This window comes from Culicoides brevitarsis, chromosome 1, assembly GCF_036172545.1.
Source record: "Culicoides brevitarsis isolate CSIRO-B50_1 chromosome 1, AGI_CSIRO_Cbre_v1, whole genome shotgun sequence".
In the NCBI taxonomy this organism is placed as follows: Eukaryota; Metazoa; Arthropoda; class Insecta; order Diptera; family Ceratopogonidae; genus Culicoides; species Culicoides brevitarsis.
In genome coordinates this window covers 34,385,848-34,412,528 of record NC_087085.1, presented here as the reverse complement: position 1 = coordinate 34,412,528, position 26,681 = coordinate 34,385,848, and the positions used below count along the sequence as shown (strand labels likewise).

General features: G+C 32.2%; 8 protein-coding genes across 8 annotated transcripts; 4 read left to right on the top strand and 4 right to left on the bottom strand.

The window, feature by feature from the left end:
• Positions 1 to 6,035: 6,035 nt before the first annotated feature.
• On the bottom strand, positions 6,036 to 14,761 carry LOC134838427 (protein kinase C). Its single transcript, XM_063853994.1, has 11 exons — positions 14,383 to 14,761; positions 13,964 to 14,195; positions 12,425 to 12,618; positions 10,536 to 10,697; positions 10,394 to 10,467; positions 10,200 to 10,231; positions 9,899 to 9,969; positions 9,561 to 9,842; positions 8,630 to 9,497; positions 8,431 to 8,573; positions 6,036 to 6,632 (listed from the first exon to the last, which is right to left on the bottom strand). The coding sequence occupies exons 2-11, from the start codon at positions 14,115 to 14,117 to the stop codon at positions 6,468 to 6,470; spliced, it is 2,145 nt and encodes a 714-aa protein (XP_063710064.1). The 5' UTR covers positions 14,118 to 14,195; positions 14,383 to 14,761; the 3' UTR covers positions 6,036 to 6,467.
• Positions 14,762 to 15,768: 1,007 nt separating this feature from the next.
• On the top strand, positions 15,769 to 16,387 carry LOC134837954 (actin-related protein 2/3 complex subunit 4). The gene has a single exon (XM_063853354.1). It carries the CDS (start codon positions 15,876 to 15,878, stop codon positions 16,380 to 16,382), a length of 507 nt encoding a protein of 168 aa, XP_063709424.1. The 5' UTR covers positions 15,769 to 15,875; the 3' UTR covers positions 16,383 to 16,387.
• Positions 16,388 to 16,663: 276 nt separating this feature from the next.
• Positions 16,664 to 18,124, bottom strand: LOC134833433 (ubiquitin fusion degradation protein 1 homolog). The gene is made up of 3 exons (XM_063847751.1): positions 17,998 to 18,124; positions 17,765 to 17,888; positions 16,664 to 17,704 (listed from the first exon to the last, which is right to left on the bottom strand). The coding sequence occupies exons 1-3, from the start codon at positions 17,998 to 18,000 to the stop codon at positions 16,869 to 16,871; spliced, it is 963 nt and encodes a 320-aa protein (XP_063703821.1). The 5' UTR covers positions 18,001 to 18,124; the 3' UTR covers positions 16,664 to 16,868.
• A 55-nt stretch (positions 18,125 to 18,179) lies between these two features.
• Positions 18,180 to 19,685, top strand: LOC134838056 (mitochondrial chaperone BCS1). Its single transcript, XM_063853500.1, has 2 exons — positions 18,180 to 18,553; positions 18,605 to 19,685. Exons 1-2 carry the CDS (start codon positions 18,234 to 18,236, stop codon positions 19,557 to 19,559), a joined length of 1,275 nt encoding a protein of 424 aa, XP_063709570.1. The 5' UTR covers positions 18,180 to 18,233; the 3' UTR covers positions 19,560 to 19,685.
• On the bottom strand, positions 19,664 to 20,775 carry LOC134838057 (metaxin-1 homolog). Its single transcript, XM_063853501.1, has 2 exons — positions 20,614 to 20,775; positions 19,664 to 20,557 (listed from the first exon to the last, which is right to left on the bottom strand). Exons 1-2 carry the CDS (start codon positions 20,695 to 20,697, stop codon positions 19,664 to 19,666), a joined length of 978 nt encoding a protein of 325 aa, XP_063709571.1. The 5' UTR covers positions 20,698 to 20,775.
• A 77-nt stretch (positions 20,776 to 20,852) lies between these two features.
• LOC134836755 (nucleotide exchange factor Sil1) lies at positions 20,853 to 22,434 on the top strand. Its single transcript, XM_063851963.1, has 2 exons — positions 20,853 to 21,005; positions 21,065 to 22,434. The coding sequence occupies exons 1-2, from the start codon at positions 20,855 to 20,857 to the stop codon at positions 22,249 to 22,251; spliced, it is 1,338 nt and encodes a 445-aa protein (XP_063708033.1). The 5' UTR covers positions 20,853 to 20,854; the 3' UTR covers positions 22,252 to 22,434.
• Positions 22,435 to 23,590: 1,156 nt separating this feature from the next.
• On the bottom strand, positions 23,591 to 25,642 carry LOC134828024 (ADP,ATP carrier protein 1). The gene is made up of 3 exons (XM_063840968.1): positions 25,361 to 25,642; positions 24,434 to 24,930; positions 23,591 to 24,374 (listed from the first exon to the last, which is right to left on the bottom strand). The coding sequence occupies exons 1-3, from the start codon at positions 25,536 to 25,538 to the stop codon at positions 24,129 to 24,131; spliced, it is 921 nt and encodes a 306-aa protein (XP_063697038.1). The 5' UTR covers positions 25,539 to 25,642; the 3' UTR covers positions 23,591 to 24,128.
• A 275-nt stretch (positions 25,643 to 25,917) lies between these two features.
• On the top strand, positions 25,918 to 26,665 carry LOC134838126 (zinc finger CCHC domain-containing protein 10-like). Its single transcript, XM_063853594.1, has 2 exons — positions 25,918 to 26,292; positions 26,355 to 26,665. Exons 1-2 carry the CDS (start codon positions 26,193 to 26,195, stop codon positions 26,663 to 26,665), a joined length of 411 nt encoding a protein of 136 aa, XP_063709664.1. The 5' UTR covers positions 25,918 to 26,192.
• The last annotated feature ends 16 nt before the right edge of the window (positions 26,666 to 26,681 follow it).

Here is a 26,681-nt window from a genome sequence, read left to right as displayed (position 1 = left end):
TGAATCTACAAATTAAGTGGTTACCATGCAAAAAAAAAAAGTTAAGAAAAAACCACAATGAAAAATAAAATTAAAACTAGAAAAAAAAGGTGAATATAAAACGAATGAACGAGTCAGTTTTTCATCACACAAAAAATGTTCTTCGTGCTCGAAAAGAGGTAAATTTATGTGGAAAAAAAAGAGCTAGAAAGATAGAAAAAAAAACAAAGGTGGATAATGAGATGTAACAAGAGAACGGAGTGACGTAACATCACTTCTTGAGCTATCGCGGCGAGCTACCGCATTAGAAACCTGCAGAATGATAAAGTTTGTGCAGTGAATTAAGATGAAATTATTTTAAATATAAAAAAGAACCGGAGAGAAAACTTTTGTATTATGCAGTTGTTTTAATGGTGAGCGGCGAATAGCATTTTTTTTATGTTGAGTTTTGAATAAAGTTAGTTCTGTAGTTAAAAAGAAGTGAATTTTAATGATAGATGACACATTTTCAATGAAATTTTGCGATAAATGACAATTAAAGGTATTTTTAATCAAAAATTTTCTTCTATTTTAACTTCTTTAATTAAGCGGAATCGAGACATATTTCTAATTTTAACTTGATTTTTTACTTAAAAATTCTCAATATTGAATAAAAAAAAAGTTAAAATTAAGAAAAAGTAACATTTACATTTTTTGACTTAAAAAAATTTAAGGTATTTTATTTATTTTGTTTAATTTTTTTTTATTTTTTATTTTATTTATAAAATTTTTTTTTTTTTTTTTTTGACGAAAAAAAATTAAAATGTTTTCCACATTCAAGAGATTGAAATTGAAAATAATTTAGATTTAATTTAATTTTTTATTTAATTAAAATTTATTTTTTTTTTTCATAAAACTTTAATATAAAAAAAATTTATTTTATTTTTATAATGATTTTTTTAACTTTCATTAAATTATTAATTTTTTAAAGTGTCTGTTAAAAATAAAAACTCAATTTTGCCTACATAAATAAATGAAAAAAAAATCTATTTTTTTTTTAAATAAATAATTATTTTTTTTTTATTGTAGTTGATTTATGTTCAAAAATAAAAATTAATTTTTTTTTTTGACAAAAAAAGCAACTTGTTTTCAAAATCTCAAAAATTTTTAAAAATAAATTAATTTTTTTAAGTTTTCTTTTTTTATTTTAAAAACTTTTATTTTTTTTTTTTTTTTTTATTTTATTTTTTTTTTTTGATGAATATCTTTCAAAGTTAAAAACTTAATTAGCTAAAAAGTAAAAACTTTAAAAAATATTTTTTTTTTAATTTATTTTTTTTTATTTTATATTTTTTCCAATTATTTATTTTATATTTTTCTGAATTCCGTGAAATTTAATCATAAAACAAGACATCAAACGACATTTTTTCCCGCTCAAAGTAAAGCCATCAACTACCGATTCCCATCTAACGTTCTCTTCTTCATACCGTACAGCTTCTCAAAATAATGAGATTTCCTCAATACATTAAACCATCAACATTGGCATGCATGTTTTTGTAAATAAAAACATTAAAACTTGTATCAAGATTGTCATGAATAAAAAAAAATAACGACGAAATTCCAAAGTTGATCAGATCAATCAATTTTTCATTTGATTTATTCCTTTTTAAACGTCATAATCTAGTATAAAATCTCGTTCCATTATTTTTTTCTCCTTTATCCTTTTCCGCATACACTTTTTTTTTATTTTGGATGAAGAAAAAAAAATGACATAAAACTCGTTTGATTTATGATTTTTATTTTTATTCATTGCTTTTTATGAGAGAAGCCTACGTATTTTTTTAGGAGAGAATCCACTTCAAAAGCCTTTTTTACTCTTTTTTGTGTGTGTGTCGGTCGCAATAACGACGGAATTTTGTCGAAAAACAAACATTTTTGATGCCTTAAAACCATAATTCGCATCGTTTTATCGGCATAATGAGTTGGAATGTGATTTACTGCGAAACTTCCCATTTGAATCCGCTGAATATTTATGTCATTACCTCTGAATACTTACCGAAATACCTTGGGTTTTTAAGGGTAATTATGAGCGTGTTGTTGATGCAAACAAACAGCGAAAAAAAAATGTCCCATCATTAAAATGTGTCATTTAATTACCTGTATCGTTGTTGCGATGCGCCTCAACTCGGAAAAGGGGATGTACGTGATAATGCAAAAAAAAATTTTTTTTTTCGTGAAAAATGTAAAAGTTTGAACAACGAAACTTTTGCTAACAGAAAAAAAAATTATAATAAAAAAAATGTTGCACAAGACAATCAAATTTCCTTTTCAGTTCATTTTATTTTATTTTCAATCTCGGCATTTTCTTCTTCCTCTACTTTTTTATTTTTATTTTTATTTTTTTTTTTTTTGAGAAAATGGAGTAAGCAAATTATTTGATAAAAAAGAATGTGCACAAAAAAATAAACTAGATTCAATATAAAATAAACGTAACACGACAACAACAACTATTCTTTGTGAAAAATCCTAAGAAATTTTTTTTTTTGCCTAACATTTACATGTCACTCGATTGTACATTTTGTGTTTTGTCATTTCATTTGCAGTTTGCACACCTGCAAAAAAATCCGGAGATGGCTCAAGGGATGGCATGACAATGCAAGGAAAAGACAAAAATGTGCTTTGAACAAAAAAAAAAGCTAGATAAGGAATGAAAGGATTTCAATAGACGATAAAGTGGGAAGCATTCAAAAAGTTTTTTCTCATTTTTTTCTGATTCATTTGGGATTACAACCTGATCGGTTGGTTGTCGTTGTCGACTTTTTGCGTCTTGTTAAGCCGTATTTTATTTCAATTTCTCGATGTTTCTTTCAAATTTTATCAATATTAGTGTCAAGATTTTTTTTTGTGTGCAAAGAAAAAGTGTCGTGTCGCATCTTTTGTCTTGTCATTTAAAACTGTCGATGCACAATTGTTATGCATTTTCTTTTTCAGGAACTTTTTTTTGTTTTTTATTCATTCTCATGTCTTAGCGGAAGAAAATTATTGCTCAAATATGTATGTTTGGCGCCAGTTTCTTCATCTTGGATCAGCAAATAACATTTTCACTCGAGAGAGAGAGAGAAGAATACGACAAACCTCAAGACAGACGAAAAGCATTCATGCTAAAGAATGAATGAACATGTTTATTTTGGATTTAAATCAATTTTTCGGATGATTTCACAAAATATATTTGCTCTTACCTTTTTAACTGGCAACATATACACCTCTCTCAATGTAAATTTATCTATAGTTTTCCTTTTCTCTGTTTTATTTGTACTCCGTACCGTATAGTTTATTTATTTGCGGCAAAGACAATTCAATTTTTCTCCATAATTCTGTGGGATTATCGAAAGCAATTCAAACATGCCATAAATACACGATACACTTTAAATTTGTATGGCTTTGAATGACAAATTGCACTTTTTAATGGGTTTATCGAATTGAAATTGGTTTTGTTTGTGGCTTTATGTAACTTTTTTCTGTCTCTGTTAGTTTTTCCTCTTTTCCTTTTAGTCATTTAAAAATGGATGAAAACTAGAAATTCTTGTTATGGACTAACTCACTTGAATTTTAATGATCGTTCTCTAACTTTTGTATTAATTAAAGTTATAAATAAAAAAAACTTTTTTTTTATATATTATTACATCATTTATTACACATTCATATATTTTGAATTTATTTGGAACCTAAGTTTTTCTTTGTTCATTTTACATTTTTTTATAATTATTTTTTTTATTATTTATTTAATTAAATATATTTTTTTATCTCATTAATCATTTTTTTATCTTCCTTTTTTGATTTAAATAATTAATTTTTTCCTCTTAAAATAAAATTAAAATTAACAATCAACTAATTAGTTTCAATTTTCATTTAAATACATTTTTTTATTATATTTTTTTCATTATTTTTTTATTATAATTATATTATATATTAATTGCGTATCATTTACTTTAATATTTATATATATTTATATTTTTGGTTTACTTTCCTTTTTTTATTTTCCTCTTTCTTTCATATATCATATATATTTATTTAATTAACGACGAAAAATAAACGATTTTAATAATAATAATAAAATTTTTTCTTATATAATTTTATAATTTAAACAACAAATCCATATAGATAGACGCTTTTTCTTGTTTATTCATATGTTAATAATAAATATATACTTTGAGTAAATAAATTTATGCGTTTTAGTTTCAAATTCTGTGTGTGTGTTTATTTTTTTCCTTATTCTCTATTAATTAACAGCTCTTCTGATTTACGATCAAACTACGCGCGTTTCTAAAGATATAGATTGGCAATAATAATCGTTGGATTCGAAAGTATTTGCGATTAAAATATATATTTATATTTTTTTGTGTATGGCATTTGTTGTGCTTTGACGAATCTCATGAATTATTGGATATGAATTACAAAAATAAATATAATTAAAAACATTTTTCTTGGATGAATGTTTTTTTTTTTAGTTTTTTGAAAGAACATTCATCTGCGATCTCCTTCTATTACAATTATTTATTACTTGTTTAATTTATTTTTTTTAAATGTTTATTTCATGGTAATAATATTAATTTATTATATTTAGTAATAATTTATTAATATTAATAAATATATGTATATTTTATAAGAAGTATTTTATAATATTTTAGTATCTAAATTTTGTGCTCTCCATTTCAGTTAATTTTTATAATTATTATTTATAATAACTATTATTTTTAATCTTTTTTTTTATTTTTATTATATATGTATGTAGTACTGTATTAGTTCATCAATATAACTACATATCATTAATTACTTAATATTATTTTTATTATAATGTAATATTTAAACATAACGCTGATGATAGTAGTATACAACTTTGTGTTTTTATAAATAAACATTTTAAATATATTATTATAAAAGCAAAAACACAACATTAACAGAAAAGGATAATAATAAAAACGAGAATAAATTAGAGATTAAAAAGGAACAAATGAGATTTTAAAATATTGCACACAACTTACAATACTGAATAGGTTTCAATAACATAATAAATAGTCATATAAAATGTATATAAAGCAACAGGAGATAAAACAGTAGTATTAAAATTTAATGTTATATAATTTTTGTTTGTTACTTAGGCTTTCATTCCTATCATATATAATTTCATTTATTTTTTAATTTAATAAAAAATAATTAATTATTATAATTATATAGGTTTTGATTTATTTGGCAAAAACTGAATAACTTTTCTTTCTAGTTTACTTCTATATAATCATCTTTCATTTTAATAATAATAATAATTTTTTCTTTTAATATACCTTTATATTATTATTATTATATATTTTATTTATTTATATATATTTATTTTTGATCACGTTTTAAAAATTCATTTTTTTGTTGTTTTAATTTTTTTAATAATTTTTTTTTTAGTTTTAAAAACTAATATATAATGTTACATTGACCGTTTTGGCAAAGTAATTGAATTTCAAAACAATTATGTGTTGAATATTCGAATGGTCACGTATTGGTAGATAAAACATTAATTTATATTATATTTTTTTTTTATAAAATATGACTAACCAATGTTTGGGCGAAAAACATCGATTAGTCAATAATTTTTTTTATTTTAATTTTTTTAACAAAAAAAAAAGTCACCATTCAATTTCAACGTGCACCACGTAGTAAAAATTGAAGAACGTGGGTTTTTTCATAAAGTTTTGAAATGTGTTTTTAACGTTCATTTTTTATTATTATTTTTTTTTTAGTTTTCAATTTAATGTTTTATAATAATAATAAACTTTTTGTCGTTAATTCATTATTATTATTTATTTTAATTTGAACCAGTTCTTATTTTTTTATGAGTTGTTGTTGTTGTTTTGAGGTTCATTATCATTATTTATAAGATCTATGCGTATCTAAAATGATTTTTATTTTATTGTAGATCTTTTTCTAAAATTATTTTAATTTCATGCATTTTTTTTGTAGTTTATCTGGTGGTTCGTATTTTATTTTTTGAAAGTTTTTTTTTTATTTTTCGAAAGAAGTTACAGATTTGAAATAAAATATGAGTAAAACTGACTAGATGTTCACTTTTTATTCATTGAGAGTATTTTTATAAATTTTTCGCGTTAATAAAAGAAAATAAAAATAAAATACTGACAACCTTAGTCACTGACTAAGACAGTTGTTGTGCGATCCGTTGTCAAATTTGTGAGAATTTGAGAAAATTTATTTTTTTAGTCTTGTTTTGTTATCCGCAGAAGGTGGGGAAAACCTTCTCACATAACGTTGAAAGGTTACGTCGGTGTTTTTCTTTCTTTTTTTATATAGGAATGGCTTTTTCTTTCATTGTTCGTTAAAATAGTAAAAGTTTTGAATTTTCAAAAAAAAAAAAAAAAATTAACGGACGAGAGTTCTGAGGATTATTTGCATTTTTTAGACGGTTTCTTGCCCTTTTCATGTGACGATGAAAGGGTTTTGGTTGAGGCCTAGCAAACAATCTTCCGTTCGGGCCCGAATTCGGCATTGGTGAACGAAAATCCAGCGAATTCCTCTTGGTTTATGCAACGCACAATGTCGTTCGCTACGGGCGTCAGTACGGGCTCCTCTTTGGTGAATTCCGTGTCGAAGTTTAATGCGTCGCGTGCACTTCTCTGAAATTTTTTAATAAAAAAATGTTAGAAATTTATCATAAAAAAATTAAAATTTAGAAAATTTCTCAAGATAAATGCGAAATTTATCGTGAAAAATTTGGTTTTGTTCTATTTTAAAGCAAAACAAGAAGCAGTTAAGCAAAATTTGTCAAAAAGAATTTTGAGTTAGAGATCCCCACAAGACGTCCCTCCTCGAAGAAAAAAAGAGATGTATGTTTTTTTTTGGTTTGCGTTTCGCACAGACAGACGGGTAAAGAACTCGAGACTCAACTATTGCTAAATTTGTTTTGTTTCTGTTGTTTTTTTTTCTGTTTGTTTTGCGGGAAAAGTTTGGAAAAAGATGTAAAAGTGGTGTGAATGTCAACTAAATATACTTATTATTAAACTAACGACATCAAATTATTCTAAGTTTTTTTTTTTAATTTATTACAAATACACATCAATTGATCTCTGGATCTTCGTCACTTCGTCACACAAAATTCAAATTCACCTTCTTGTTGACGACATTCGAGAAACGACGGCCTGAACTTTTCGAATCCTTGCTCGAGCTGTAACCGGCATCCGAATGTCTCAGGACAGAATCGTCAACTGTGCTGAGTCGATGCTGCGATTCGGTCGTCGCGTTCGAATTCAGGAGGTAGGTTAGCAAGAGATAATAATAAAAGAGTAGAGAGAGATTGGAGTGTAAAGTTATGAGATGTTTTGCGGAACAAGAAGAAGACATCATAGTTGGTTGTTTATTTTTTTGGCTTACGTGTCAATTTTGTGATGTGTAACGACATCAGTTTTTACTTTACGGAGCTCATGCAAGTACGGAGCGGATAGAAAATGCTCAAAAATGCTACCGAGTGAAAAGTTTTTCAACCAAAAAAAATTTTTTCATACATTTTAAGCACTCAAAATACGTTCAAATGATCGAAATTCAACAAAATTTTCATTTTTCGATTTTTAAATTAATATTTTTTTAATAAAAAGATATTTTTAATACAAAAAAAAATATTCCGTAAGTCACTTTTTAAATCTCAAGTCAAAAAGTAACATTAATTTTCTCGTCGAAATTCATAAAAAATGTGTTTTTGTCGTTTTTTAGTCATTTAAGAAGAAATTTCATCAGAAAGTTATAAAAAAGCTATTGAGATATTTACAAAAATTTGTCTTAAATAATCTAAAAATTATTTGTATTTACAAAATACGTTGAAAAATTAAAAAATATTCTAATTTTTTCCTAAATTTTTTTTTACAAGTGAGTGCTCAAGTGTAATTTCCGTACTTTCTATTACCTAAAATTTAGAAAAATTGTGAAAACTGATGTCGCTATTGTGTAATTGTGAATACTTAAGTGACACTGAGTGAATATTTCTGGATAATTTGTTGAACATCAAACCATTTAACTGTGTTTTGTCTTACTTTGTAAAATATTATACAAATTTTTGTGTGTTTTGAGTGTGAGGCGAGCAATATTTAGCCCTCCAAGTACATTTTTTTTCGGGATATTGGTCTAAGTGCTTGAAGCTCGGTTTCTAAAATACACTTTACGATCACGGGCTTGATTTTTTTACTGCATTAAAGTGAAAAGGGGGAAACATCTCAGAGGAGGGCATGCTTAGGCGGGAAGTTTTCTTAATATTTTTACTTTTACAATTTTTTAAGCCGATTTTTTGTCGTGTTTCGTCGCTTGCTTGCGTTTGTTTTAATTATTTTTGCATTGTTTTACTCTAAACATCAAACGTGTGTGTATAATTTTCTAACTATAGAAGCAAAAACAGTCCATCAGCAACAACACGCAGCGCGTACTTACCACACGTGGTCTAAACGGTGGTTTTACTTTACGGTTTTCCAATGCCTCCCAGTCCATGTCCTTGAAAAAGTTGTGAACGCGAATTTGATTTTCGCCATCTGTTGTGCATCCGAGACGACGGGCGGGATTTTTTGTCATGAATCCTAAAATAAAATTTAGAAAAGGTAAGTTTTTGTTTAAAATGTGATTTTTTTCTTACCTTTGAGAATTGAAACAGCTTCGCGTGACAGCCAAACGGGATAAAGGACGTCATCTCGCAAAATTGCTTCGAACAAGTCGTCTTCATTGTCTGCCTCGAAGGGCGGTTGTCCCGCCATCATTTCGTACATCAGCACGCCAAGTGCCCACCAATCAACGGAAGGCCCATAATCGAGTTCCTGCAGAATTTCGGGCGCAATGTAATCCGGCGTACCGCAAAATGTCGACGTCAAATTGCCATCTTTGATGCCCTCCTTACACATGCCGAAATCCGCAAGTTTGCAATGCCCATCGGAGTCAAGCAGAATATTATCGAGCTTCAAGTCGCGATAAATGACGCCGTTTCGATGCAAAAACTGCAGCGCAAGCGTAACTTCGGCAGCGTAGAATGCGGCACGTGGCTCATCGAATTTTCTGGCACGTTGAATTTGGAACATGAGATCGCCCCCGTTCACGTACTCCATAACGAAGAAGAGTCGTTCGGGCGTTTGAAAGCACGAATGGAGCGCCGTCAAGAAGGGATGCTTTGCCGCCAACGCCAGTATCCGTTTTTCCGTCATTGTGCAATCGACGTCGTCGTCTTGCAGGATCGTGTCCTTTTTCAGCACTTTGACGGCGTATACTTCGTCGGTGCCTTTGCGTTCGGCGAGCATCACCTTGCCGAAGGAACCTTTGCCGAGCACCTTGATGAAATTGAAGTCGTTCAGCGAGAACTTGCCCTGACGATGACGCTCCGAATCTGTCGAAGCAACGCTGTGACGACTCGTCGATGCTTTTGGCTCGCCATCGCTATCTTTGAAGGAATCCAAGGACGTGATATCAGTACGGTCAGTGCAAACACTACTCGTGTCACTAATTGACTGATTATACTAAAAAAAAAAACGAAAAATTCGTTAAAAATCACAAAAAATCGATTTTCGACAAAAACTTACTCTTGTCTTCCTGGGCGGAGTTTTGTCCATCGTAATTCCCATTTCGCTCAAAATCTCGGCCAACTGCTTCGTATTGATGCCACAGTTGTTCGCGACGTTATCTTGGCACCGCCGATGGATATTCATGTTGCAAACTTCGCATTTCAAGCCTTGTCGGAAGATGCCGTACAACAACGACCCGCAGTGATCACAGAATGTCAAGCGTTTGAACGAATGCACCGTAAATCGATGCGGAACATTCACATTGAAACGTTGCACGATCTCTTGTTGCGCTTTGTTTTGCTAAAAATTTAAAAAAAATTAATTTTTTTTTTCAGAATTTTCGTAAAAAAAATTACCTCATCTTTCCTCTTTGGACATTTCGTGACGACACTCAGATGGCATCGCTTGTGAACGACACATGTGCACACTAAAAATGAAAAATTGGATTAAAATTTGACTTCAACAAGATTTTTTACAACTATAGAACTGAAAATTTCAGGAGACGATGTTAGTAACACACGAAAAAAGAAGAAATTATAAAGGAAGAGAGCTCGAAAAAATACCAAAAGCGTCAAATTAGTGAGAAAATTGCGAGAAAATAGAGGAGAAACACTGAACAAGATGCTCCAGACACCAAAAATCCGAGAAATCGCTTACCTTGACATTGATAACCTTGTTTTCCTAACCCCCTATTGTACGTAAGGAGGTTCACGATAAGAATAAATGAGAGAAAAATACGAAATTTCATTAAAAATTATGAAGTTTCTTCACGGATTGAGGGGATTTTGCTCAAAATTTCAACGGAAATCAATATTTTCTAACGAAATTTTAGGTTTTTAATCGTTACTTACCAAATAAACTCCCGACAATGAGAACAAAACGTCGGTTGACGTAAAAATGTTGCCATAAATTTGTGTCCATTCACCTGTTGGAGTGCATCAGATGTAATTTTTCATCAAAAAACAATTCAAATTTTCAAAAAAAAAATCTTACCTGATGAACACGCCGTCTCATGGCACCACGTCGTCGATTCAAGAACGGTTGCTCTTTCGTTTGCGTTATCTGACGACGTGACACATTTTCGGCTGCGGTGGTTTCTTGTGTCCATTTTACATCAACTCGTATCTTGATTTTGCCCTCCGGCTCCAGGTCGACCTGCAAAAAGAGATCAAAAGAGAAAAATTTTAGTAACCAGTCGTCTCCTCATTCAATAAAACTCAATTTAACCACAACTTGATACTCTTTAGGTCAATAAGACGTGCACTTGAGAGGCAATTTAATACATTAACCACACATATGCCGAAAAGTAAAATAAATTATAAAAAATGCTAACGATGTAAAATTGTGTGAGAATGCAAATTTTAATATTAACCACATCGTCATCATGATCATCAACGCGGCGCTATCCACACATACGTCTCAATTAGTTATTTATTTATTATTTTATTACGCGAAATTCGGTCGAAAGTTGTATGGCGCACGGTAAGGCAATAAAAACAGAAGAATGATGAATCTCTGAATAGAAAGAATTTCGTTGTTAACAATGACGAGCTGAATTGTCAAAAATTTATGATAAAAATTAATAAAAAGTATAATTTAGAATTTTTAAAGGTTAAGTGAAAATATATTATAAGATTTTAAAGAAAAATCGAAAGATTAAAATTAAAAAATAATTTTTATTTATACAAAATATTTTATTTTCAGATATCAATTTTTTTCAAAATTTTTATTCAAATTTATTTAAATTTATTAATTTTAAATTTAAGAACAAATTTATTATTTTTTTTTTTCAAATTAAAAATTAAAAAAATTATGAATAATATTTTTTTAAAAAATAAAATTGTTAAAAAATAATTAATAAAAAATTCATAAAAAAAATAAATTTTTTCAATAAAACAGTAAAAATAAAAATTATTTTAAAAAAATATTAAAAATTCTCATTTTGTCATGTATTTTTTTTTTTTTAATTTGAAAGGTCATGAAAATATTTTTTTTACAAAAAAAAAATAACTTAAAATATTCTGAAAAAAATTAAATTTGTTATTAAATTAAAATTCTTATTTTGTCAAATATTTTTTTAAAAAATTTGAGAAAAACATGAAAATTATGTGAATTGTTCCAGATAAAAAAAAATAAATTTGGCAATAAAAAATATTTACATAAAAAATAACTGTAAAGAAATTATAAAATAAAAATTTTTTGATTTTTGAAAATTTCTTAAAAAATTATGAATTTCTATATGATTTTTTTTAATTAATTCCCATTGAATTTTTATATTTTTTATAAATTTTTAATTTTTTTAGGACCAAAACTTGAGAATAAATTAAAAAATTTTTTTGAACCTAACTTTTGATCCTTGTAACTAATTCAAAATAAGAAAAATTACTAAAAATCATTAAATTTAATTGCTCTTTTAATAAATTTTTAATTAAAAATGAAAAAATAAATTATCAAATTTATATAAAATTATAAAAATCTATCCAAAAACCAACTTAATAGACCTTCCAACATCTAAATCCGCCACTGACAGTGAACATTAGATAAAAATTGTAACATATGTCATCATCATCAACATAGTCGTCGTTTTTTTTTTGTCTAAATTGACACAAAAGACACATGGTTCAATTTTTTTTCGACTCTTGACTTTCGACGATTTTTTTTTATGTTATAAACTACTACGACGAAAAATGCTCTTAATTGTTTCCTTAATAAAACTCACTGATAACACTAAGCCTCTTGCCTCGTACAACGCAACGACTGACTTAAACAACAATTTATTTTAAATAAGATAATTATCTGATAACATCTTCAAACTCGTCGTAATCGCTCTTTTTTTTCTTCTCTCTTTTAGGAAAAATAAAAAATAAGGAAATTTTTCTTACCCAAAAGTCTTGCTGCTCCTGGTCCTGCCGCTCGGAAATATCGTCGAAAGGTATCGTGCAATTGGCGACAAACACATCTGAGGGCAGCGCTTGATGGAATATTGTGATGCCTAATGTGCTTGCATTTTCGACCTCATGTATGAATGTTTCATCCCATTTTGGATCGTTTGTTTGTTTCTTTGTTGTGGATTTATCTTTTTTTATTTTTTAAGAAAAAAAAAATTTTTTTTTAGTTCAGATATGGGAATTTCTATAGAAAGGCAACGAAAAATGAAGAAAAATCGACAAGGCGTCTCCACGTGATACGTGAGTTCATTAAAAATTTCCCCCCTTTATTATTTATTTCTTGCTTCCTAAACGAAGTGACCTTAATTTTTCAATTTTTTCGCATAATCTATAAGTTCACACGTTATTATTCGCATGTCGTTGTTGTTGTTGTTGCTGCTGCTGCTGCTGCTCGGGCAGAGAAAGAGAGTGAACAACATATATTTAAAATTAATAGGGCATCCACCGTTTTTTTTTATTTCTCTGACTACACTACTCTCTAAATTATATCCATGGATTGTGCAAGAGTTCTATTTTTTTTTTCGAGACCTATGCTAATGCAAACGAAGTGATGTACACACGCCGAGGTATTACAACAACAACAATAATAATAATAATTTTTCTTAAATAGGTGTAGTGACGACGACGACATGTGTACGCGATGTGTGGCTGTAATAAACGTGAATTGTAGTAGAAAAGGCCTTGACCTGTTTTTTTTTCGGAGGGATAGTAACTCAAAAATTTATTTTCTTTTTTTTATGGGAGAAAAAATTTCATGAATGGATTTTTTTTTTTAATTTTCGAGAATTTTTCCGCGAAATCATTTTGTTACTTGGGAAAATTTATATATTGAAAGTTGATTTTTTTTTCGCACACGTAGAACGTACAAAAATGTGTATGTATGGAAAACATGTCCACCATTTTTCATTCAACATTCACTTTTCCAAGGTTTAAATTTTTCTCGAAAAAAATGTTTTTTTCTCTCGAAATTTGGCACTAAAATAATTTTTTCCAACGGAAAATTCACGTGGAATAAGGGAAATTGGTCCGTCGATGCGAGAAAATGTCGAATTTTCCATCGAAAGTGGCAGACATTTTTCCCTCACACAATTGATTTTCTTTTGTCGTGCACGCGCCACGTACCCGTACGTCGTTCTATGGGCGAAACGTTGTTTGTCCATGTATGAGAATTTTCCTCCACTCTTTTTTTTTTGCACACACAGCAGACTTGTAGCAGGAAAAATGACACATTTTTGGCACAAATTGTTCCGAATGTGGCTCAAAATCGCGCATAAATTATGAAACAAACACTGAAAAAAACGATAAAAATGTTGCCGTTTTTTTTCTCTCGAGTCGAATCCGTAATCAAAATAATAATTGAACGGATAGTTGTCGCGATTCATGGGGGCCTTGTGTGTAGGTATGTGTGTGTACATTCGATTTTTCTTCATTTTTTCCGAGGCTGAGGACGAGGCAGATGATGCGAGATTTTACCAATGAACTTTTCGTCGACGTCTATCGAGACGTAGGGATCGAGCAGTTGCTGTGTTGCATCGCCGAGCTTCCCGAAATTGTGTCGTTTTTGAAAGTCTGTTGGCCGTAGTGATGCAGCTTCATGGATTTTCAAACGTAATGTACCCGTAAACATTTTTTTTTATAATTTTTTCTATTTGTTATATTTTTTTGTTAATTATTTTTTTTTATTTATTACTATTAGACACTAGATCTGTTGTGTTTTTAAAATAATTTAATAATATTTATATTATATATGTGTGTATAATATATAAGAATTATATTTTATTATAAATAAGAACTTTTTTCTTCGCGATCTTCGAATAGACTAAAGGTATGTGTGAATTTTCCTGTGTGCGATGTGTATGCGGATCATATGTGTTGCTCATTGTCGTACGTACGCGAGTGTTTCGGAGAGGGTAGTTGCGCATAACTCGACTGCGATGTCGTGAGAAAAGTCGCCCAATGCACTCTTTCGAATTTTCAGATTTTTCCGCCGTTACGCGAGCCTTTCCCATTTTTTCACACAATTTCCTCCAATTCTCATATCTCACGACGACGATGAGATTCGATGATGTTGATGATGATTAATTGAGAGCACTGTTCGTCAAAAGTCCATAAATTAATATTAATTAATGTAATGAGTCAGAGTTTCATGTTCCGGAGATTCACTTTGAGTATTTGTAGCACTTGAGTTGGATGGATTTTCACATAAAAACCGTGAAATAAAGTCACTTTCATTAAAAATTATCGAAAAATCACAGAATTTAAGATAAAATTTCGCTTTTATCATACTCTCACATACCGAAACAACAATAACACTTTTGACACATAACTGTGATTTGTGCATATGGATGGCATATGTGAGAAAATGTCATGATAAGAAATATGCAGTTTTGAGTGTTTTAGTGTCTGTCTGAATTTTTTTATTTTTTTTTTTTTTTTTTTTGATAAATAATTATAAATTAATTATTATATTGAATAATTTTTTTTAATTAATTAATTTTTTATTTAATTTTTTCAATTTAAATTTCAAACAAAATCTTTAATATTTTTATCTATAAGAATTAATTCAACAAAATAATAATTAGCTCGAAGTAATTATTAAATATAATTGAACAAAAAAATAATTTAATTAATTTAAAATATTTAATCATATTTAAAAAAAATAAAATTATCATAAAAAATTAATTTTTTTTTTTTAATTTAATAAACTAAAAATTGTTAAATGAATTGAAATTAAAAAAATAATAGTTTAGCGTATGAATTAAAAATTTTTCATAATTATTTAACTAAAGTATTAAATTAAATTTAAAATAACTAATTAATTATTTAACTATTGGAGTAAAAATTTTTGAATTTTGCATTTTTAGTTTTTTTATATTGAACATTGAATGTTTAATTATTCAAAATATTTCTGTAAGTTACAGACTGTAACAATTAAAAATAATTAAAATATAAAAAATATTAACAAAATATTTTTAATTTTTTAAAATATTTTTATTTTTTAAAAATTTTAAAAAAATAATTAAAATTATTTTTCAAATACATTTTTTTATTAGTTTTAAAATTTATTTAAATTTTTTTATTAAAATAATTAATTAATTAATTAAATTAATAAATAATTCATAATTAAATTAAATGATTATTTTAATAAAAATAATTTAAAACGTTTAAAATGAATAAAAATATTTTTTTTAAAAAAAGTTATTTATTGACAGAAATCTCAAAATGCACTAAGGTAAATTTTTTATACGAAAACACGACGACTTTTTGCATTAGTCATTCTCGCTTCACACACACAGGTGTGGCAAACACAAAAAAGAAAGAGTCCAAATCACTGAAAAAATTTCATCCAAATAAACCTTGCCAAATACACAAAAAATCCCCAAGAATGGCTGCCACGCTAAAGCCCTACTTGACGGCGGTTCGTCACACGCTCACTGCTGCAATGTGCCTTGAGAACTTTTCGTCTCAGGTCATCGAGAGGCACAACAAGCCCGAAGTCGAGGTGAAAAGCAGCAACGAGCTCATCCTCACGCCCGTCATAATATCGCGCAACGAGAAGGAACGCGTTCTCATCGAAACCAGCATCAATTCCGTGCGCATCAGCATCGCCGTCAAGCAGGCCGACGAAATCGAAAAGATTCTGTGTCACAAGTTTACGCGTTTCATGATGATGCGAGCCGAAAACTTTATCATTTTGCGACGAAAACCCGTCGAGGGGTACGATATCAGTTTCTTGATAACGAACTTCCACACGGAACAAATGTACAAGCACAAGTTGGTCGACTTTGTCATTCACTTTATGGAGGAAATTGATAAGGAAATCAGCGAAATGAAGTTGGCGGTGAATGCACGGGCACGAACGTGCAGCGAAGAGTTCTTGAAGCGCTTCTAAAACGGCAAACTTCCGAGTGAAATAGTGATTTACGAGCATTTTCTTTACGTGTAACATGCAATTCCTCGTCGCTTTTTGCGTTTAAAAGTGAATTTATTGTTAAGGAAACTTTTTGTACTGAAATCCAACATTAACTTTTTTTCTTAAAAAATTATTTTTTTATGTTTCGATTAACTCTAAATAAAGTCAGCATTATATTTTTTTGTATTATTATTATCAAAGTTGAAATAAAAAGACTCTATAACTTACTTACGAGAACAAAAAAAAATGTTAAAAGTGACTTTTGTTTTATAAAATATTTTATTAGACTTTCTAAATAAAAGATTCGGAGATGTTGCGACTTCCTGATCTCGATCCTGAACCTGATGAATTTGCAAAAGAACGAAAGGTGTTGCTGCTGTGTGTTAAAAATTGCTTGCTGTTGAAGGTTTTTGCAGTTTTTGATGGAATCACAAGTGGCGTCGACGACTAGGTGTTAGAGAGAGGTCATTTTTTGCTCTTTTTCAGCTGGAAACCCTGTCCCGCGAACTTTTCGAAAGGGCTACTGGCATTTGCCGCTGCAGTCTTCTCAGCTTCCTTCTTTGGATCGGGCCCATCACTGATCGGTCGTATGCTCCGATCGAATTTTATCAAGCCATACGGATGATCGTAGTCGGGAATTCCGCGGGGACGTGCAACTTTCGGCGCACTCCCGCTCGATGTGGATGGTCCGGCGCCGCTATCACTTGAAATCGAGTCATTTTTCTTCTTTTTCCCGTCCAAACGCATGCCGGATCCCTTAAATGCGACAAATCCCGTCGGTTCGTGAAAATCTTCCTCCTGATCGACTTGCATTTCCTCCTCCTTCGCTTTGTGATTTGGCTCGACGTAGTCCAGAGGCGCCGCAAATTCGACATTCATGTCACATTCGATAATCGTGACGGCATTTGCGGGTTTTGTCTCTAACACGCAAAGCTCGTAGATTTTGTTGTTGTATCGAATGGCAACGAGATCGCCCGTCGTGAGACACGCAAAGTTTCGCAGGCAATTTTCAAGTACGGCCTTTGGATTTGTGATATCGAGAAAGTCCACGGATTGCGGTTGGAACTTGGAAAAAGTCGCAACTGGCATCGAAACACTCTCAATTTGTACAATATCGCCTTCTTCGAGCAACAAATTCCGCATCATCCAGTAGGGCAAGTAAATTTTTCCTTCGTCTGCGACAAATTCCAAGACGCCCGCGTGTGTGATTCTGTTTTGTCGGCGATTTGTGATCTTAAAGAGCATCGGGTACTCGACATTTAATCGCGTAAGTTGATCCAACGCTGACGGAGGCATAATAACTAAAAGGAAAAAGGGGCTTCAGACACAACAACAACAACAAAAGAACAGCTGATACTCACTTTTACCACCGTTTTCGACGTCTTGCCGCTCGTTGCCCGGCAACATGCTCACCGAGTAGCATTTGTATGTGTTGGAGAAGGGTCTCGCAAACTCCGGGAACATATTGAACCCGTTAAAGTTGAACTAAAAAGAAAAAAAATACAAAATGTCAACAACACTTTTCGGACAATGATTCAACAAAATTTCGTCAGCGACACAAAAATTGCAATTCTCAGCGATGCGAGCGCATTACCATGATGCTAGTTGCGTGTATTTGTCTCTTCTCTGCAATTTTTCTATCGAATGTCTCCTTGATACCGTCTCTTTGTCTCAAAATTTGGAATTTTCTTGCTCCCTTTTCGGATCTCTTTGATGACAACCGTTTGACACAAGCCAAATACTCAAGTCAAATACCTCGGCTTCGTTCATAAATAACGAAATTCAGTCAAAAAATCAACTTTTTTTTAAATTTAATTATTTTTACAGAAAATGACGATCACCGATTACTTTGGAGGCTTAGCAGACAATCCCTATTTCGGGGCAGGTTTCGGGCTTTTCTCCGTGGGACTTGTCACAGCGATGGGACGCAAAGGCATGCAAGCCGGATTCATCCTTTTTCGCAGGCATTACATGATAACGTTGGAGGTTCCGTGTCGCGACAAATCGTATCAGTGGTTGTTGCAGTGGATCACGAAGCGAGGGGCACGAAAAACGCAGCATTTGAGCGTCGAAACGACTTTTGTGCAAAAAGATACGGGTCATGTCTCGACGAATTATGACTTTATTCCGAGTGTTGGGACTCATATCATGTGAGAAATTAACCTTTTCCATCAGAATTTTAATAAAAATTATTTTTTTAGGTGGTATAATGGGCATTGGATACGCGTTGAACGCACACGGGAGCAACACACGCTCGATCTTCACATGGGAACACCTTTTGAAACGGTAACGCTCACGGCGCTGGGTCAAAATAAGGAAATGTTCTACAAAATGTTGGAAGAGGCACGACAACTTGCCCTGAAAGAGACTGAAGGGAAGGTTGTCATGTACACAGCGATGGGATCTGAATGGCGTCCCTTTGGGCATCCAAGGAAAAAGCGAAATATCAACTCTGTGATCCTCGATGATGGCATTTCCGATCGAATTGTTGCCGATTGCAAGGAATTTATCACAAATCACAAATGGTACACAGACCGTGGAATCCCGTATCGTCGCGGTTTTCTCTTGCACGGACCTCCAGGATGCGGAAAATCGAGTTTTATCACTGCCTTGGCGGGAGAAATCGAATATGGGATATGTCTCTTGAACTTATCTGAACGTGGATTGACTGACGATCGCTTAAATCACTTGCTGAATGTCGCGCCGCAACAAACGATCATTTTATTGGAAGATATCGATGCGGCATTTGTCTCGCGGGAAGATACACAACAACAAAAGGCAGCTTACGAGGGTTTAAATCGAGTTACGTTCAGTGGTTTACTGAATTGCTTAGACGGAGTCGCTTCAACAGAGGCAAGAATTGTATTTATGACGACAAATTACCTAAATAGACTCGATCCGGCACTGATAAGACCCGGCAGAGTCGATGTTAAAGAGTACATTGGCTATTGTTCGCAGTCACAGTTGGAGCTGATGTTCCTGCGATTCTATAACGGCACCGAAGGGGCAGAAAATGCGAAGAAATTCGCGGAAAAAGTCATGTCTTTTGGCAAAAATGTGAGTCCGGCACAAGTTCAAGGCTATTTTATGGTGCATAAGATGTCGGATCAGCAAACTGTGTTAGAAAATGTCGCTGATATTTGGGAAAATAAGTAAATCTAGTCGTGAATTGCATAAAAAATATAGGAAAAAAGTCAAAATTTAATTAATTACTAACATTTTCATTCAACGGCAGTGATTGCAAAACGATAAAAAGTCATTTATTCACCCCCTTCTTCGCCCTCATCGACGTAATCGCCCTCAAACTCGAACTGGGGCACTTCTTCGTCGTCATAACGGGCTGAAATTTTGATTTCCTTCAAAATTGCGAAGACTGCCATGGAAATTGTTGCCACAAAAGCTGAGACAATGTAACGTTTCCGCACTTCTCGTTGCTCTTTTTCCTGTTCCGCCGTGTAATATTCCTTCGAACTGCTTTTCGGCGTGTTTTCTTCTTTTTTCATACTGCTAAAAGCCTCTTTTTCAAAATATTTTTTCGTTATTCGTTGCACGTATTTCGTCAGTTTGGGACATTGTTGCAAATGCACTTGCAAACTGTTGTTTGGCATCTTGTGATTTATCAAAATTGAGCAAAAAGCGTAAATTGTACAGTCAACCATGCCGGGCGTATTGTCTCCTAACCATCCTTCAGGCGTAATTCTCTCCTCCAACAAGTTCAGACACTGTTTCGCTTTGGCGGCAATTTCAGCAATATCATGTTTCGCAATCGGATCGTCGAAGGAAAAGCCACAAATTTGTTGAATTGTGTTCTCGGCACGCTGCAAATACTTTTTCGGCGTGTAAAAGTTCAGCGGAAACTGGATACGATGGGCGTAAATAGCTCGCGTTTTGTCAATATTCTCGGGACACCACAGCAAATATTGGAAATACGGATAAAGATTGAGACGAACGAATCCTTCGTCGACTTCCATGGAAGTTGCAGCGGCTTCATCTTTCAACGTGTACCCCAAATTGTTCAAATAATGAATGATTTTTTGAAATCCGGCAATTTTGCGGCCCTTATGTTGAAGATATGGCAAAATCCCATTGGGAGACCAAATAACTCCATTCGAAATTTTGATCTCAACTGGAGCTCCGGTGAGTTTTATGAACATCTACAAGCAAAAATGTCAAAAAATTTGACCGGAAAATGAAAAAATCAAAAACTTACAAGAGCTTTTAGGCAATCCAAGTCAATTGAGGGCAATCCCCATTCTCCTTTGTACACGTAAATCGATAAATCATCAGAAGCCATCCTGTGGAAATGAAAATTTTTGATATTAAATCCAATGTTACTCCGATGTTTTCGATAAATATGTGTCAAAACACACAAAATGTGGTTCGTTCGCGAAGAATTGCGAGTTGTCGTCAAGCCAGTTCAATTCTGACGTGTTTTTGTTGTTAATTTGTTCATGAAATTTCAAACGATTCACACGAAAAACATGAAATCCTTAATAATTTTGTTAATTTTAACGTCTTTAATTGGGGTGATTGCCCCCACAGACATCGTAGAAGACAACAAAACCTTCGTACCGACAAAAGAATGGCAGGAAATCAAAAAAGGTATGAAATTTAATTCAAAATTTTTATGAATTTCTGATGAAATTTACCTTTTTTTGTAGGACAATCAATTCCGCCCGGCTTACATGTCAGAATGAACTTACAAACGGGCAAAAAGGAAGCCAAATTGCTCGAAGAAGACCCTCCGAATAAAGAATCCGCATTAACTCTAACTGACAATCCATCAGAACCTCCATCGGAAAGCGCTGAAGCAAGTAAAGTTCGTTTAGAAGAAGCTCTCAAAGGAATTCCCACAGACGATTTCGAATATTCTGAGGAAAAAATCAAAGAAATTACGAAAAAATTCCGTTCTTACGAGACACTCAAAGAAGATATGGCTTCCTTGAACATGGGAATCAAAACAGATTTTGAAATAATGTCGGAGCTTTTTGCCAAATACGAGGAAATTCGTTCTCGGGAACACTCAACGAGCGAATTGAAGGAAATTTTGGATGCTTTTCGCGAGATGTCACATCAAATCGATAATGCAAACGAGTTTTTACTCTCAGGCGGGCTCGAAAAACTCATTTTACCGAATTTAAAGAATCAATCAGAGCCTGAAATTAAAATCAGTGCGATTCGTTTGCTCGGTACGATCATTCAGAACAACCCAAAGGGACAAATTGCGGCATTCGAGAAGAACGTAGGTCAGTTACTGCTGAAAAGTTTGTCCAAATCAACGGATAACAACGAGTTATCGACGACAATTTTCGGTTTAGGCGGAATTTTACGCAAATTTCCGATCGCGCAGAAGGAAATCCTGAATAAACCTGGCTTGAAATTGCTCGTTGAACTGCTGAATCGTCAAGCAGTCGACTATAAAATAAAAATCAAGTGTCTACGATTGCTCGGTGATCTGATAAGCGATTATAATGATGCAATTTTGGATGGTAGCCTTGATAAGATCAAGCAATATAACGCAGCAGACATCAAGGGACGTCTCTCGGAAACGGATTATTGCAAAGCCATCGATGAAATCTTCACAATTTACCGAAAAGATTTTTTGGAAAGTCTTTATGCGACGGAGGACATTCTCGAAGTGCTGAAATTATCAAAGGACATGTGCCAAATTGAATGGTCCGAATCTCCGATACTGCGACACACACTGCTCGTTATCAAAAATCACTTTGACCGGATACGAGAAACAGATACGGACTTGGATAAAAATGACGTGGCGAGCGTCGTACGAGATCTCGAACACTTGAACGAATTTCTCTTCGGTCATATCGTGATAAAAGATGAATTATAGTAAATCGTTGATTTTTTCTTTCACTCAAATTTGTTTTTTACTGCCTTTGTGTGAATTAAAATTAGGTCACGTGTGAAAATTTTATTTTTGGCAGACTATTATTATTGTGTTTTTCACAATCCGTACAGAAAATGACCAAATTTTCCGTCTGTATGTCATTCTGTGAGGGAAAAAAAAGTTGCATAAGCTCAAGGTATCGAAAATTTTACATAATCAATGCTGTTCGTCGTGGAATGAATGAACTCCAAAGACAAAATTGGGACATGTGACGCTCGAAAAGTAGGTGAACGTCTCGTATCGGATCGTTATCTCAGAATGTGACTGTGTCTGAGTGCGATTACAAGGAAACGAAAAGATGACGTCGTCGTTTTATTTGTTTTTTTCTCGATCTACGGCATTGTAGAGTAATAAAAATTAGCACTTTGTCATGAGAATGCGATAATTTTACGTGCGTGATACGAAAAATATGGGTTTTTAAGATTAGATTTGGTGAGAAGATGCTCAGAGGAAGACAATTTGGTCGTTTTGAGGCTTCAATTGTAATCAAAAATTAGAATTAAAGAAAAAAAAGAATCGAAAAAGGTGCAAAGTTCAATAACGAAGGTCGTTGCTCTTGAAAAAATATCAATTTTACATCGACTCAGCTGATTTTAAATTTTTTTTTAGTTTTAAGTCAAAAATTTTATAATTATGACTTAAGTTTAGAAAAAAATCACTTAAGTTTGACTTAAGAAAAATTATTTGACTTAAATTAAAGTTTTTTTCATTAAATTTTTCAAATAAAAAAGATATTTTTTACGAAATTTAATCGAAAATCCAAAAATTAATTGATTTTTGACTCATATTTAAACTTAAGTCAAAGTTTAAGTTTAAGTCATTGAAGACTTAAGTAACTTAAACTTAAGTTTAAGAAAATTTTAACTTTAGTTTGAGTTTAAAATTTAAAATAAGTTAAAAATTTTTATTTTTTCGATAAAATCTCATGAAAAATTTAATTTTTTTTAAATTTTCTTAAAAAATTAAGTCAAATTTAATTAACTTAAAAACTTAAGTTTCATTAAAAATTTCAATTGAATTTGGCTTCCAATAAAAATTCTAATCCACCTCAAAACCTTGTTACGTATAAAAATCAATAAAATTCGACATTGACCTTAATTTGATGCCCCATTTTGTAACAACTCGTGTAAATTTCTCGTTTGAATAAAGGAAAATGCAAAATTTCTACGTTTGGATCATACAATAATCACCTTAAAGTTTTATTTTCTCTTTATTGATTGAATTTTTCCATAAGTTGCTCGTCTTTCTTCGAAATAAATTTATTTAAAATAAAATTAAACTATTTTTGTTTGTCCATTTCTTTCTTTTTTTTTGCCTATCATCAATTGCAATTATAGTAACTTAAGCTAAGTAGTTAGTTAGTGACTTTGAGACAACAACAAATAAACGACAGATAACAGAAAAAAATGCAAAAATAAAAGCTCTTGACTCGTGTGAGGGATGGGGTTCTCGACATACACATTTTTTTCGTTAGTTATAGTTTACGGGGAATTTATTACATAATTATTCTCTAATGTTTGTAAATGAACAAAAAAATAAATTTGATCTCTCTCTTTTCGTTTTTTTTTTAAACTTTTTTTTAGGAATGAAGTCTGATCCTGTGTGTGTGTTTGCGTGGTAAAGTAGAAGAGATTTTTCTGCGATTAAATGCCGAAACTATAATTGCGTGAACGTCCTAAAATTCGTCAATTGCATTAAACTTTATCTATAAATTACTGTATGATAACATTTTGCGTTTTTTTTAACGGGAGTTTTTTTTTTGAATTTGTTTTTTTTTTTACTTATGTAACTGCGTTTACTGCTTGCATCGATAATACAACTTAACCCAAGACCTTCTTGATTTCATCGTAGAATACTAATACAAGAGCGCCGCCAGTACCACGGAGAACGTTGGAGAAAGCGCCCTTGAAGAAGGCAGTGTGGCCCTCGGTCTTGGCGATCTTAACCCAGCAGTCCAATGTGTTCTTGTACATAATTTCGGACTTGGCGCGACCCGACTGCATCATCATACGTCTTCTTACGGTATCGAAGGGATATGACAAGATGCCAGAGAAAGTTGTGACAACCTATTAAAAAAAGACAAAAAATTAATATTTTAAGAAATTTTTTTTAAAAAAATACTTACTTGAGCAATAGCCCATGAAACGAAGAAGCCAGCGCTCTTGGGATCGGGCAACATACCCTTGGCAGTATCGAAGCAACCAAAGTAGGCGGCACGATAGATGATGATACCTTGTACGGATACGTTGAAGCCACGGTACAAACCAACGATACCATCAGATTTGAAGGTCTTCTTCAAGCAATCAACGAGACCGGTGTATTGACGTTCAGCTCCGGCACGTCCAACGTCAGCGCCCAAACGAGTACGAGCGAAATCCAAGGGGTAGACGAAGCACAAGGATGTTGCGCCAGCAGCACCACCAGATCCGAGATTACCCAAGAAGTAGCGCCAGAATTGCGTCTTTTGGTCAACGCCGCCCAAGAAAATCTGTTTGTAGACATCCTTGAAAGCAAAGTTCAAGGCTTGTGTGGGGAAGTAACGGATGACGTTGGCCAAGTTACCTCTCCAGAAAGCTCCGATACCTTGTTCCTTGGGGATACGGACGAAGCAATCGATGATACCTGCGACAAAATTTGGCGAAAAATCAAACGTTATGTAAAGCTAAGCATTTTTTCTGACATGTATGACAACCGCCCGTGCTCCGTTTGCGTACGTCATTTCTGTAGAATCGCGTGTTACGTAACCAATTTACACGAATTTTGCCAAAAATTGTGACGTAAACTACGGAAAAACTGAATGAAAAGTCAATTTTCCCTTAAAAAATTCCTTTTCTTAAATTTTCATCCACTTTTTCACTGAAAAAAGCCATTTTTTCCCATTCATCGATGACCTTGAAAGGCATTTATGTAAGAATTTCCAGGCAAAAGTGGAAATTAATTGGTTATGTAACTCGTGTAACGCACGAAAAACGTGAAAAATCCCGTGAAAAACGCCCGTAAAGAGAGAAAAAATATTTTTTTCTCGCAAAAATTTTTATTACAAATGGCGTACCTTTATATTGGTTTTCCTTTGCGATTTGCTTTGACGCGTGTTGGACTTGCAAGAGCAATTTCACACGTTCAATTGGAGCTACAGCAGTCTTGGAGACAGCAGCACTAATTCCGCCGGCCATGAAATCCTTGGCGAATGACATAGGATCCTTTGCTTTCTTGGCTTTAGCTTCACCCATTTTTGAAGGTTTTTTCTAGTTTTTTTCACTCCTTGAACCGTGGAAATATGAGACCGCAGACACGCGTGATGTCGTGAATCGTGGTTGAAACAGAAATGACCGGATTCTGCGTCGTGCGCAGCGTCGTATGAAATTGATGAACTCAATTCGCCTTCTTGCTAATTCACTCTCATCACTTTCATTCGTCTCAAATGAGGTTGCCAGAAAAATATCATTTTCATTCGTCTCAGATGTGATCCGGCGAACAACAAACTCCGGCTTGGGTTGTAAACCGGACGAAAACCTCACTTTCGCGCGTTTAAATTCGGACGAAAACATTACACTGATGATTTGAGACGAATGAAATTGATAATTTGAAAAAAAAATTGTTACGAAAATTTAAATTTTTTTAATTATTTTCACTGAATTTTAACCAAAATCATGAAAAAAAAACTAATTTAAAATTATAAAACAAATTTTCAATTAAAAAATCATAAAAATTTGTAATTTTCAAACGTTTAAAATTTTAACCAAAATCTCAAATCAAAACAAACAATTAGAACCATCAAACAAAAAAGCAATTTTCGTGAATTTTCTCAATTTTCCAAGAAAATTTCGACCTTTAATCTCTGTTAACCCAATAATTCACAAGAAAAACATTCGAATTTACCCAAAATGACGATCGGAGCACAGAAAATCGCACAACGCAAACGAGATGAAAAATTAAAGGCAGCATTCCCGAACGGAGCAAAGTGTCAGAAATGCCTTGAATACGGTGAGTTTCCTTAAAAATCTTTCCAAAACTAAGAATTTTTTATAAATTTTCATCTTTTACAGGACATTGGAGCTACGAATGCAAAGGAAAACGAAAGTACGTTCACAGATCGAGTCGCACAAAAGTATTAAAGAAGAATTTGGAAGCCATCAAATCGAATGAAGAACCGCCAGAAAAAGTATCCAAAGGCGAAAGTTCAAAAAAGAAGAAAAAAGACTCGTCTTCTAGTTCTTCCTCGTCGTCAAGTTCAAGTTCTAGCAGTTCAGATTCAAGCAGTGGCTCAGATTCAGATTCGAGTAGCGATTCCGAGTCAAGCAGTTCTTCAAGCAGTTCATCGTCGTCGTCATCTTCTTCGTCATCGGAAGAAGATTAAGAAAAAAAGTCGCTTT